Genomic DNA, 13016 nt, shown 5'->3' with positions numbered 1-13016 from the left:
TACATCTCCCCTGTCCTCACCCTCAGCTGATTACCTTATGCCCTATTTCACAAAACAAGCAGAAGAAATCAGAACAGAACTGACACAAGCTCCACCGACATATCTACCCACCTTCATGCATGTGTGTATATATACCTCTTAGTGTGAATGGACAGCCCCAGTTCCTATCCAAAGCCAGCCTTGTACACGAGAACCCAAACCCTCTTGTCTACTTTAAAACATCTCACGAGCAATTCTCGTCTCTCTATGAATCACTCCAATCAACATAAAAACATGTGAACTTCTCCTGAGCTGTCAAGATATCAACCGTCCTCTCTCTTCCTTAACAAATAAAATGCAAAGAAAAATATGGAGAGGATCCTGTAAAATTATGTTTAAAAGAAATTTAAGAGACAGACTAAATGCAGTGTATAGGTCTTATTAGCATCCTTGTTCAAACAAGCGAAGTGTAAAAAAATAAAAATAATGAAAGAATCGGGGACTTTGAACACTAATTGCATTTTGGGTGATATTAAAGAATTATTCATTTTAGGTGGAAAAAAAAAAAAAAAAACGTGAACTTCTCCCATCTTTCTACTCCCGTTTTTCTCTCCTTTTACTTCAAGATGTCCCTAAAGACATCTTGAGTGAAATTATAACTCAAGGTATTTGATATCTTGAATGATCACAGCCTACCTGGCAATTGTCCTGGTCAGAACCACTATGATCACTTACCTGGACTACTGCGGTAGACTCCTAACAGGTCACCTGCTTCCACCCTCCAGTCTGTTCTCAACACAGCAGATCCTGCTCCCTTCCTCAGAACCCTTCAACAGTTTAAGTAAAACCCAAAGGCCTTATAGTATGGACTGTATATGAAATTTGCCAAAATCACAGTTTCCAACTTATCTCCTTCCATCATCTCTTGAGCCCACTCCAGTCAGACTGCGGCTCACGCCCTTCAACCCAGCTTGCTCTTATCAAGGTCAACCAACAACTGCGTCTTACTAGATCCAGGGGTTGAGTCTGTCTTCATTTTTGTGATACTTGGCAGCTTTTAACAGTTGTTCAGTCTCCTCTTTGAAACACTTTCTTCACTCAGCTGGAGAATCACTCTCTGTAGGTCTTTTTCCTACTCCACCAGCTTTTCCTCACTGCTTGCTCTGCTGGTTCCTTCTCTAGTCCGTAGTCTTTGAATTTGGAGGGCCCTAAGTCTCATGCTTGAACAGTCTCTTTTCAGTCTATTTTTGCTTAGTGATCTCACTCTTCATTCATTAAAATTTTAAATATAAGTGAGCACCTCCACCCCAGGGCTTACCTCTCAAATTCAGCCTTGTCCATCAAACTGACAGCTCAGCACTGAGCTCTCTTATAGGCCTCTCAAGTTGAACATGCCTGTAACTGAATCATCTTCCTCCACCAAATCTATTCCTCCTGCAGTTTTCCTATCTCAGGTAAGGGCAGCTCCAACCTTCTAGGTCAATTGGCGAACTACAGGCCACAGGCCAACTCGAGCTCATTGCCTGATTTTGTAGTCAAGTTTTCTTTTGGAACATGTCCACATCCATTCATTTATGTATTGTCTGTGATCGCTTTCATGCTACAAAAACAGAGTTGAGTAGTTGCAACAGATAACACATGGCCCACAAAGTCTAAAATATTTGCTATCTGCCCATTTACAGAAAAAGTTTGTCCACCCGTGTTCTAGATGCTTACACCCAAATCCTTGAAAGCATTCTTGACTCCTCTCCTACTCTAGGACTCTTATACCCCACATCTGATCTGTCAGCCAAACTTAAGGGCTCCCCTTTAAAATATATTAAGAATCCAATCATTCTCATGGCCTACCTGGCAACCACCCTGGTCAGCACCACTGTCATCACTTACCTGGACTACTGCGGTAGACTCTTAACAGGTCACCTGCTTCCACCCTCCAGTCTATTCTCAGCACAGCAGACCCCACTCGCTTTCTCAAAATCCTCCAGCAGTTTAAGTAAAACCCAAAGTCCTTAGAGTATGAGGTGAGACTAATGTGGCCTCCAGTTACCTCTCTAGTCTCATCTCCCTCACTCAGTTCATTTCGGCCACTCTGCCTGATTGCCTGAGTGAATAGTTGTTGAATAAGTGAGCCCTGAGGCAGTAGAGAACAAGTCAAGAGACCTAAAGAAAGCCAGCCTGGCTGGAGGAGCCCTTACCTGCCAGAGGCAGAGAAAGAAAGAGCAGATTCAAAAGCCTGAGGAAGAAGGCCAGAGGTGTTGGAGTAAGGGGTGAGGCAAGAGAATATTGTCTAGCGCTGTCTTCAGGAGTGGGATGTAAGATAAATAAGTTTTGATCAGGTTAAAAAAGTGAAAGTCTCAGAGCATTCAGATCTGGGAAGGAGGAGTCTTGGCAGAGCAGCATGGCAGCGAGCCCTTTAGCAATCAAAGAGCAACTTTGGGGGCCTTCAGAATGAAAGGGCCAGAAAAAACAGTATTGGAGATTTCTGAAGACAAATTAGATTATTCTTGTTCAAAAGAGCAGATTAACCTCACAATGACCCGAACTAATCAAGTCCCTCTCCTACACGCATCTCTTTACTCAATAAATATTTAGCACTTACCACAAAGCTCTGTTCACAATCCTAGGAAGGGTGGGAAAGGGAAGGCAGCTTGAATGACGTAGATAAAGTTGACCTGCTCTCAAGGAGCTCTTGTTTCTTCCTCATTTAGATTCCTGATACCCATTGCATTCCAGCAGACCAACCGGCCGGTACCAGTTGTGTATTCACTCAACACTGAATTTCAGCTCTGCAATAACGAGAAGGTGTTCCTAATGGATCCCAACACATCTGATATGTCACTGGCAGAAATGGATTACAAAGGGGCATTCTCAAAAGGTAAGTCATTTCCTTCCCCTGCAGAAAGAGACTCTGGCTGGACTTGAGAAGCTTTTGGATAAGTCTCTGGGCTAACATCTCTGCTCATCAGCTTTCAGTCAGCTCTCCAGTGAAGATCCCCTGGGGTTGGTTCCAGGGCAGACAAGGTTTAGCCAAGGAAGAGACCCATATTCTGTCTTCATGTTGTTCCAAGTAAGATCACATACTTGGCACTATAATGCTTGGCAGTGTGGTAGGTAGAAAAGCACTGGTCTGAGTGGTAAGAAGACTGGAATTTCCAATCAGATTCTAATACACAATCTAGGTTTGGATAAGTTGCTTTATCTCTCAGTTCCTCAGAGAGATTGCAATATGACCCCTACGATCTCCCACCCTCAAAGGTATGCCAAACATATATGTACTTTCCATCGTATGTGGAAATAGTCCCTCTGCCCCATCTTTGCCGCAAACATCATTCCCTTGACCTTTCAAAGGGCCGGCTCGCTCTTCTCTTTCAGGTCTCTACTTAAATGTTAACCTCCTCAAAGGGGCTTTCCTTGACCAAACCAGGCAATCTAATGTAGGCCTTCATATTTTTCACTTTTACAGAATGCTGTTCATTTTTTATAGTACTTAGCACAAATTTTAATATTAGAATATACATATTATATATTTATTTATTGCCTGTCTCTACCGCTAGACTGTAAGTCCCACGAGAGTAGAGATTGTGAGCAAAATCAAATTGGCACACCATATCACCAAGGCCTAGGTGCTCAGTAAATATTTGTTAAATGAATTGATCAGTTATCTGCCATTCCTTTCTCAATTACCCCTTCTTCCTTTTTCTTCTCCCTTTTAATCTTCTCCTCTTAGCTGAGTCTTTTCTCTCATCCTAAAGACACATTCAAGTCCTGCCCATAACAGAAAAAAAAAAATCCCTCAACCCTACCTCCCCCTCAAACTTCACCCCATTTTCTCCTTTTCTTTTCTCTGAGAAACTTCCTGAAGGAGTGGGGAGCACACACTGCCCCAGGGCCCTTCTTCACAGTCACCCCTTTGTCCATCTGCTGCAGGCTGGATTTGTCCTGCCACTACTCCGAACTCTCTCTCTCATCAGCACCAAATTCATGGGTTTTGACACTTTTCCCCTGTTTGGTTTCCTTTGCACTGGCTGCACGTGACGCTGTCTTGCCTCTCTGACCTCTTCTCACTCTCCTCCCTGGGTCTGTGTCCTCTGCCCCTTCTGTATTGTTGTCCCCAGGTTCGATACTTGGCTCCTGTTCTCACTTCAGTGCTGCCTCTGGTCATCCCCATGGCTTGGCCCATCCTTTGACTCTGAATTTCCTATACTCCTACTACTCCACAGCCATGCCATGAAATCTGACCTTATCCCTGATCACTCCTGAGCTTCATTTCCACATTTCCACATGCGGATCCAGAACTACTGAACCTCTCCAAGTGGATTGTCTTTCAGACATCTAGAGATGTCTAGAACTGGGTTTCTCTCCTCAGCATGCTCCACCCACACCCACTGCTCCAGTGACTACATCACCATGCTCCAGGTGGCCCAGCCAGAAGCCTCAGGGTTATTCTCAACATCTCCTTGGTCTCCCACATCCCATATGTCGTTAAGAGGAATGGATCCGACTCCTAGACATTTCTTGAATTCATCCCCTTGCCTCATATCTATATTTCGAAACCTCTCTCTCACTAGAACATTAAAATAGTCCCCTACCAGGTCTCTTTGACTCTCATCTCTTTGTTTTTGCTCATTCTCTGTATTTCTGAAGCCCAGGTGTGTTGATATTATACCCCTGCTTAAAACCTTCCTGTGTTCCCTATTGCTTACATACTCAAGTCCAGAATCCTCAGCATCATTAGTCTGTCATCCCAGGAGTGTCTCCTGCCAGAGCCTCTATACATCCTCCACACTCCAGTCACACTGACTTACACAGTGCCACCTAGTAATGCTCTGGACAAGCATTTGGAGTTAGACGGATTTCTGCTCAGTCTTCTCCCCCGTGTCACAGTTGTGAAACGTTGGACAAGTTATTTGAAATGAGGATAATTGAACCTATCTCCTGGGCTCTTGGGAGGATTAGTTAAGGTAGCATAGGTGAAACAGGCACTAAGGAAACAGTAGTCACCCGGACTCATACCCTTCCATATTCAGTATTCTGTACATGGAGTTTCTTTTGCCTAAAATGCTCTCCCTGGCCTCTCCCTCCCATCTCGAATGCTCTCTCTGACAAATGCCTACTCATGTTTCAGGATCCTGCTCAAATATCGTCTCCTCGTAAAATCTTTCCATTTCTGTGCTCAGCTATATGCTCATTTAACATTATGTACCTTCCTCTGTTGTGGTTCATAACTGCATATAGTGTTGCAGTGGTTGATAGTGTGGATTTTAGAGGCAAAGTACCTTGACCTTGAATCCCGCTGTCACCATTTACTAGCTTTGTGACCTTCAATAAGTCCCTTAACCACTCAGTGCCCTGATTTCCTCATCTGTAAAGTTGTGAGCACTACATGAGTTCTTAGGTGGGAAGGCTTAGTATAGTTTCTAGCAAATTGTTGAGTTTGATAAATGGTAACTATTTTCAACAATTGCTCTGTTTTTATTTCTGTCCTCTCAAATGCATCTCACTCACCTCTGTACCCCCTGCCAGTAACAAAGTGCTTAGCTCACCTTAAACACTTAATTAATGCTTGTTGAATGAAAGAAGCAGTAAATGAATGAATGTGTGTTTGAGGGGCACATGGAATCATAGAGCTCTTCATAGACAGGTTCTTTTGATTCTAAGGGAGCATGTTAAATCCTTTCTGTCCTTGACATATCTTTCCCTTAATCTTAAAGTCTGAGCTAATTCATGCCTCTCAATCTTTTCAGGTCAGATCCTTTACGGTCGAGTACTTTGGAATCCAGAACAAAACCTTAATTCTGCTTACAAACTCCAGCTGGAGAAAGTCTATCTTTGTACTGGCAAGGATGGCTATGTGCCTTTCTTTGATCCCACGGGGACAATCTACAATGAAGGGCCACAGTATGGATGTATTCAGCCAAACAAACACCTAAAACACAGATTCCTGCTGCTGGTATGCTAACTGTTAGTTTTAGGTGGCTGATTCTCAAGTGGATTTCCTCAGCTATGAATTCTGCCTATAGCATAGAACCCTACTTTCGATGGGTTTCTCTCTATATGTATCGTTGTTGTTGTTTCTCTCTGATATGCTAGTACGTATTACTAAATGTGATGGTTATGGTGGGTAGCAAGACAAGCTATTATTGATCTTTCAGGAAGAGGAAAGTCTAGGCCAGTTTTTCTCAAAGTATGGTCCATAGACCCCTGAATATCCTCAATAAAGATCTTCCATGACTTGTGATGGGGTTACATCCCAATAAACCCATCATAAGTTCATAATGTCTAAGTCGAAAATGCTTTTAACCCACCTCACCTACCCAATGTGGTAGCTTAGCCTATCCTACCTTAAAGGTGCTCAGAACACTTACATTAGCCTACAGTTAGGCAAATCAGCTAGCACAAAGCCTATTTTACAATAAAGTGTTGACTGTCTCAGGTAATTTATTGAATACTGTACTGAAAGTGAAAAACAGAATGGTTGTGTGGGTACAGAATGGTTGCGAGTGTATCAGTTGTTTCCCCTCGTGATTGCATAGCTGACTGGGAGCTGTGGCTCGCTGTCACTGCTGAGCATCACAAGAGAGGATCATGCCATATGTCGCTAGCCCAGGAAAAGATAAAAATTCAAAATTCGAAGTGCCATTTCTGCTGAATGCACGTCACTTTTGCACCATTGTAAAGTCAAAAAATTCTAAGTCAAACCATCATAAGTTGGGGACCATCTGTGCTCTTTCAGGGAGTCCACAAGATCAAACCTACTTTCATAATAATATAATGGTGCTTGCCTCTTTCACTCTCATTCCTTCATGAGTGTAGAGAGTATGAAAAGTTTATTAATATAGTTTCAGATTCCACATTGTAACTATTCTTTAAAAAATACCGCTTATGGAGTTTTGATTTAGTCTCAAAAAAGAAGATCCACAGTTATCTGAAAAGTCTATTAAAACTTTCCTCCCTTTTCTACCTACATGGCTGTGTGAGGCCAGATTTTCTTCATATACTTCAGCCAAAACAACATATCACAAATGATTGAATATAGAAGTTATGAGAATCTAGTTCTTTTCCAGAGATTTGCAAAAACATAAAACAATGTCAGCTCTCTTTTGGGAATGCAAGGGTAAATATGGATATTTTCACAAAAAATGTTACTTATGTTAACATGTAATGAGTTTTTCATTGCCATTTTAAGATGAATTAGTAAATAAGTATTTTTAATTTTTCAGTGTTAATTTTAATATGGTAAATATTGATAGATATAAACCACAAAAACAAAAGACTTTTGGAGTCCTTGATTTTTAAGTGTATGAAGGTTCCTGAGACCAAATAGCTTGAGGGTTATTGGTCTGGGCTATCCCACTCATGTTTTTAGATCACAGAGGCCACCAGTGTCCTCCTTTGAAGAAGGGCAGTGGGTGCCTAGAGGCATAGTGGACAGTAGGCGAGAGCACATACTCTCCTGACCCAACCCAAGGCGGGGTGGTGAGAACCTTTCTCCTCCCGGTGACCCCCACCTACAAGTTCAGTGGTTCCATCTTTCTAAATCTTGCATTTGTGTTTTCTGAAATTCCAGGACCGCAGTCAGCCAGAGGTAACTGACAGGTACTTCCATGACGTGCCCTTTGAGGCCCACTTTGCTTCCGAGCTGCCTGATTTCCATGTGGTCAGTAGCATGCCAGGTGTGGATGGATTCACCTTGAAAGTAGATGCACTCTACAAGGTGAGTGTGGTGAGAAGAATGGAAGCATAGAACCAAGGCCACTTTAAAGGTTGCGAAAAGGAGGACAATATCATCTTGTAACGTCAGTTTCTTTTTATACCGTTCTTGCTAACTGGTCTTTTTTGTTGTTGTTAAGCTTATCATTCACCCAAAATTTTCACCATCTATCCCCAATGGACCAAAGCAATGATAAAATTCTTCAATTTGCATATAGTCTCTTGTCACTGGGTGCATCAGGGGTGCGTACAACACTAGTTTCTCCTAAATTCTTTTATAGTCCCTGCCTTTTTGGCTCTATGCTGCACCAGCTGACTTCACAGGCATGTGGAAAACATTTAACAAAATCGTAAATACTATACAGCAATTCAGAATGGCAAGAATTACTAGTCTTTTATATGCAAAAATACTCTCCAGTAATAAACATGAACTTCTAAGATCAAATTCCACTTATTTCTATCTCCAAATAGTAATCCATGACCTTGGATTTCAGAACTGCTATCGTTCTGCAGAAGTTCTTGCAAAGAGGGTTTCGATGGGGGCAGATGAAAGGAAATAAAACGCTTGATGACATAACTGCTCAGGGGATGATCCAGGAAGCGTTCAGATTTAGCAAATTTTTGTCAAGTGTCTGTGTATTCTGCACAGAGTAGGTGTTTAGTGAATGTTTGCTGAATGACTCTATTTTAGCTGAAGTTCATCAATAAATAGTAAATTAACATAACAAACTATTGAAGGTCACTAGGAATAAATGTGGTTATTAATACATTACTTCACTGCTATCAATCAAAACCAATAATCATAAGCATTCACTTAGCTAAAGAAACCCTGAAAGATAAATTCTTAGGACTATTCCATGCACAGGGAGGGAAACAGAAAAAATTGTAAGTAGCTGTCCCAACACCATCCTAATTTGGAAATAAAGCAGAGCCCATAATATTTGGTTCAGTTCTTTCTTAGTAGACACCAACCATTGTTTATGCTTTTCTTGAAACCATTTCTCTATGAAGGCTTGTGGTGGCAATTGTCTTTCCATTTCCTTTCTTCAAGGTGATCTGTGGGCAACAGTGACACATTTGGTTTGTCTCCCTGTCTTACTCTTCCTGCAGGTGGAAGCAGGACACCAGTGGTATCTCCAAGTTATCTACATCATTGGCCCTGACACCATCTCAGGGCCCCGGGTCCAGCGCTCTCTCACGGCCCCTCTGAGGCGCAACCGAAGGGACCTGGTGGACTCCAGTGGCCGGCTGACCCTTGACGATTCCCTCATCTATGATAATGAAGGGGACCAAGTCAAGAATGGTACCAATATGAAGTCCCTGAATCTGGAGATGCAAGAGCCAGTTGTGGCTGCTTCTTTATCCCAAACTGGGGCATCCATTGGCAGCGCCCTTGCTGCCATCATGCTTCTACTTCTGGTGTTTTTGGTGGCTTGTTTCATCACCAGGAAGTGCCAGAAGCAGAGGAAGAAACCACCCACAGAGGACATTTTGGAGGAATACCCTCTGAATACCAAGGTGGATGTGCCCAAGAGGAGCCCAGACAGGTTGGAGAAGAACATGCACAGACAGTACTGCACTGTGCGCAATGTCAACATACTGAGTGAGACCGAGGGGGCTTACGCATTCAAAGGTGCTAAAGTAAAAAAGTTGAATCTGGAAGTCAGAGTTCACAACAATTTACAAGATGGAACAGAAGTTTAATGGAAGAGACCCATGTGTATTTTTTTCTAAAATCATTTTTATGAAACAGGAGAAAATACTGGTATTTTTGTAATCTTGCAGATTAAAAAGGGAAAACTATAGCTTTGAGTGGCGGAAGGCACACATCACATGCATCCACTCACAACTGAGCTACCTCATTAAACAGAGAACCACTGAGACCCCCAGAGTATTGGAGTAGTTCTTTCTGTGGAGCCCCTTAAGAGTCTCAGCAGCTACAATTGCTCCTTCTGTAAGGCCGATCTTAGAAAGCGGGTGCTTTAGTGTTAGGACACGGGTTAGACTGTTAGGTTAGCTGATGGAGTTCAGAGGACTGGGGAAGGTACAGTGGGTTCAGGGCCTTCGGTTTTCTCCTGCACCTCCAGCTTTCTCCTACCAGGGCCTTTCCTGGGCCTCTGGACTGCAGAGTTCAAATTGCTGTCACCCAGATTCCATTCAAAATTCTGCTCATCAGCACAACCTATATATCTGCTCATTGTATCCACTGGAGCCTGCACTCCATGGCCTCCAACTCTACTTTGCATTTCCAGAGTCCTTTTCACCTGGGGGTTAAGGCCTCTAGACTAGAGCACTTCCCCGCAACTCACAGGAGAAACCTTGGTCCTCTCCTGGGGACACCAGGCACAATAGAACCCCCTTTACAGAGGGGGACACTAAAACCTGGAGAAAGGAGGGGCCTGGCAAGCACCTCAGAGCACATTAGTGATGTGCTCTGCACCTAGGCCCAGGGAGATGTCCTTGTGCTCTGCTGGTTTACGCTGCACTGAGGATGCATCATGACATCCCTCCCTGATGAAGGATGCTGCAAAACAGTATCACTGCACCTGGCCTTTTTATTCTACATTGCCATGGATGCTTGAAAAACCACCACACTGCCTGCTACCCCAGGCTTTGCCCAGTCCAATAATAGACAAGCCCGTGGGCTTTGCTAGCTGTGGGTTTTTTATTTTGCTAGGGTTTCAGGAAAGTAAGTGATTCATTTGAATAAAGCAAATTAGGAGAAAGCCCAGGTCAGGGTGAAGTCAGAGTTATTAGATGCCACCTAGTACTCACAGCAGATAAAGCACTAGTACTCACGGCAGATAAGGTATGAGTACTCACAGCGGGTAAGGCACTAGTACAGCAGATAAGGTACTAATACAGCAGATAAAGGCTCCGTTCCTGGTACAGTATTTCAGGGATTTCTCTTTTGGGGGTTTCTTTTCTGGTAGCTCAGGCATTTATTTTACCATCTTAGCACATGACAAGGCCATAAACATATGGCTTTAAAATGGTATAGTGTTCAGATAGTAGCTTAATGATTTTGTATGTAGTGAGCACACAGCTTGCTTTTGTGTTTCTTTTTTGTTTCTGCCTTATTGGCAAAAACATAAGCATGCACATCATGTTGTTTTGAACTGGAAGCACAATTCCATTATTCAGGAGTAAACGACACGTTCTCTTCCAGATGCATCGCACACCATCATCACGGAGCATGTAACAGAGTGTTCACGCTGTGTAATATTTGTAGTAGAGTAATCCAGGCTCTTTGAGAACATTCCAAACTGGAAACACTTTGGTCCTAAAACCTAGACAGATGAACCGTGAAAGGTCTTAGGCATCTCTCCCAGGCTCCGAGCTCCTCGAGAGAAGGACCTGTGTGAGCATGCCTCTGGTTCTTCAGCAGTGCCTTGCACATAACAAGCATGCCTGAAATACTTGTTAAGCAATCAAATGAATGGTGTCATGGGTGAATGACAGAGGAATAAATTTAGGAAGGGGAGGTGAGAGAGTATGGTGGCAATAGCACAAGGGCAAGTAGAGAAAAATACCCAGAACTGTCTCTTCTACTTGGGTTATTAAATAATCTCGTTGGAACAAGAAGCACCACTTGACATAGGCGTGAAGCTGGCAGTGGTCTTGAGGAGGACTGAGCAGAATGGTCATGGTAATATATTAGCAGGAGGTGAGACTGTGCGACTCAGTCTGCAGAGCAGAACATTTGGAGGAGAGTCTGACCTAGCGTTCTGAGATGAGTGTAAAGTTTTCAGGGGAGGATGAATTGGGGTGAGTGAGCCCATGAAACTCCTGACTGGTCAGGTGCTACTTGAGACCAGCATGAGCAATTTGGGGCAGAAGTTCTGTGTCAACCTCATGAACATCCAGAATTGGTGTCTCATGGCTGGAGAGCCCATCAGCTGAGCATGGAATCTTCTCTAGAACAGCCCAGAAGGTTAATGCTAATTCTGCAAGGACAGGAAGCCAATCATTTGTGGAGCAACTTTTGATTTGCCTGTTATTTATAACTGCTCCTAGTGCCAGAGGGCATACACATTAAAGACACACCTTTCCATGTGCTCAAATATTCTTGCACATCCCTTCCATTACTACTAAATAGGACACACGCACGGGAAGAGAGCAGACAGGAGGCAGAATGAAGCTAGTGTGGGAAGGAATGGAGACGGAGATCTCAGAGTGCTCCTAGCATCCTCTATGGACATGGTCTTGAATGACAAGGCAGCGTTCTGTGAGGACCTTGAGATAGCGAATTATCTGTGTGAAAGGAAAGCCCTTGGAATATTCCTGTCTCTTTCTTTCTGCCCTTCCGCCCACTACATACACTTAATCAAATGCTCGTACTTCTCTGGACAATACACACTTGTTAAATAGAAACTGTTAAGAGATGTGAAGTTGAGATTCACTCCTTTGATACAGAATTTTCCATTTTGTTTATGTTTATACTTCATATTAGGGATCAGATAATTTGGTGACTGATGTGGGATTATATTTCAGTCAAAACTCTCCTTTCAATTTCTCTAACTTGCTCACTAATACCTTGTGTGTGCTTTACTAACCTTGTATACCATGCCTCGAGATGAGAAGGAACAAAAATCCCTCAGGGGTTGCTATTTGCCATCACATGCTGACTGTGAAGGTTAAAAGAAGGAAGAGTCTGCACCTTTTTTCTGCCTCACTGCCCTTTTATTGTAACCCAGGCCTCCAGAGGACTCCTGCAGGTTCCTCTTGTTGGATGGGAAATAGTGTTGGAATGTGTTTGCGCAGTCTTATGATATTCCATCTCAGTGTCTTATAGGTATTCATTCTTCTTGGATACTACACACCTGCTCAGACTGAGTAAAACATTTGTGGTGCTGTCAACCTGATTTCTTGACTCTCAAATGATTTTTGTATTTCCAATACCAATTTGTGTGTTATGAATTTCTGATTTCTCCAATAGCATATGCCACTATATAAATTTATATTAATAAATGACAGTCTGGTTGTGGCCTTTTTTTTTTTTTTTGCTATGTTCTTTCTAGATTATTTGTCTTATTAACATAGACATTGCCATTGAGATAGCAAAATCATTCTGAAATTTGAGGCCAAGTCTTTTGGAGAAAACCCTCCTAATGGGGTTGAATTTGAGACCACGTATTAACCATGCTAAAAACAAGAGGAAGAATAAATTAGATATCCCCGGATCACCCTAGCTCTTCTTTTGCAATCACTTGAAACTCCAGGACAAAGAGGAGTAAATAAAATCTCCATGTGCAATACAACGGGATGATTATTTACACTATACTGATTATCATCAAACCTCAGGATGCTTGCTATAGTGTGACAAT

General features: G+C 42.7%; 1 protein-coding gene across 3 annotated transcripts in view; it reads left to right on the top strand.

The window, feature by feature from the left end:
* FRAS1 (Fraser extracellular matrix complex subunit 1) overlaps positions 1-12665 on the top strand; it is a 419525-nt gene extending 406860 nt beyond the window's left edge. For all 3 annotated transcript variants that reach the window (XM_044766202.2, XM_044766201.2, XM_014865057.3), the window contains 4 exons: positions 2688-2854; positions 5724-5929; positions 7547-7693; positions 8800-12665. In XM_044766202.2, the coding sequence (XP_044622137.2) occupies positions 2688-2854; positions 5724-5929; positions 7547-7693; positions 8800-9393 (1114 nt within the window). In that variant the 3' untranslated portion in view covers positions 9394-12665. The remainder of the gene's footprint in view (positions 1-2687; positions 2855-5723; positions 5930-7546; positions 7694-8799) is intronic.
* The last annotated feature ends 351 nt before the right edge of the window (positions 12666-13016 follow it).

The sequence above is a fragment of the Equus asinus genome, chromosome 3 (assembly GCF_041296235.1).
Source record: "Equus asinus isolate D_3611 breed Donkey chromosome 3, EquAss-T2T_v2, whole genome shotgun sequence".
NCBI lineage: Eukaryota > Metazoa > Chordata > Mammalia > Perissodactyla > Equidae > Equus > Equus asinus.
The sequence above is the reverse complement of the archived record's forward strand: the minus strand, read 5'-3'. Positions and strand labels throughout refer to the sequence as shown.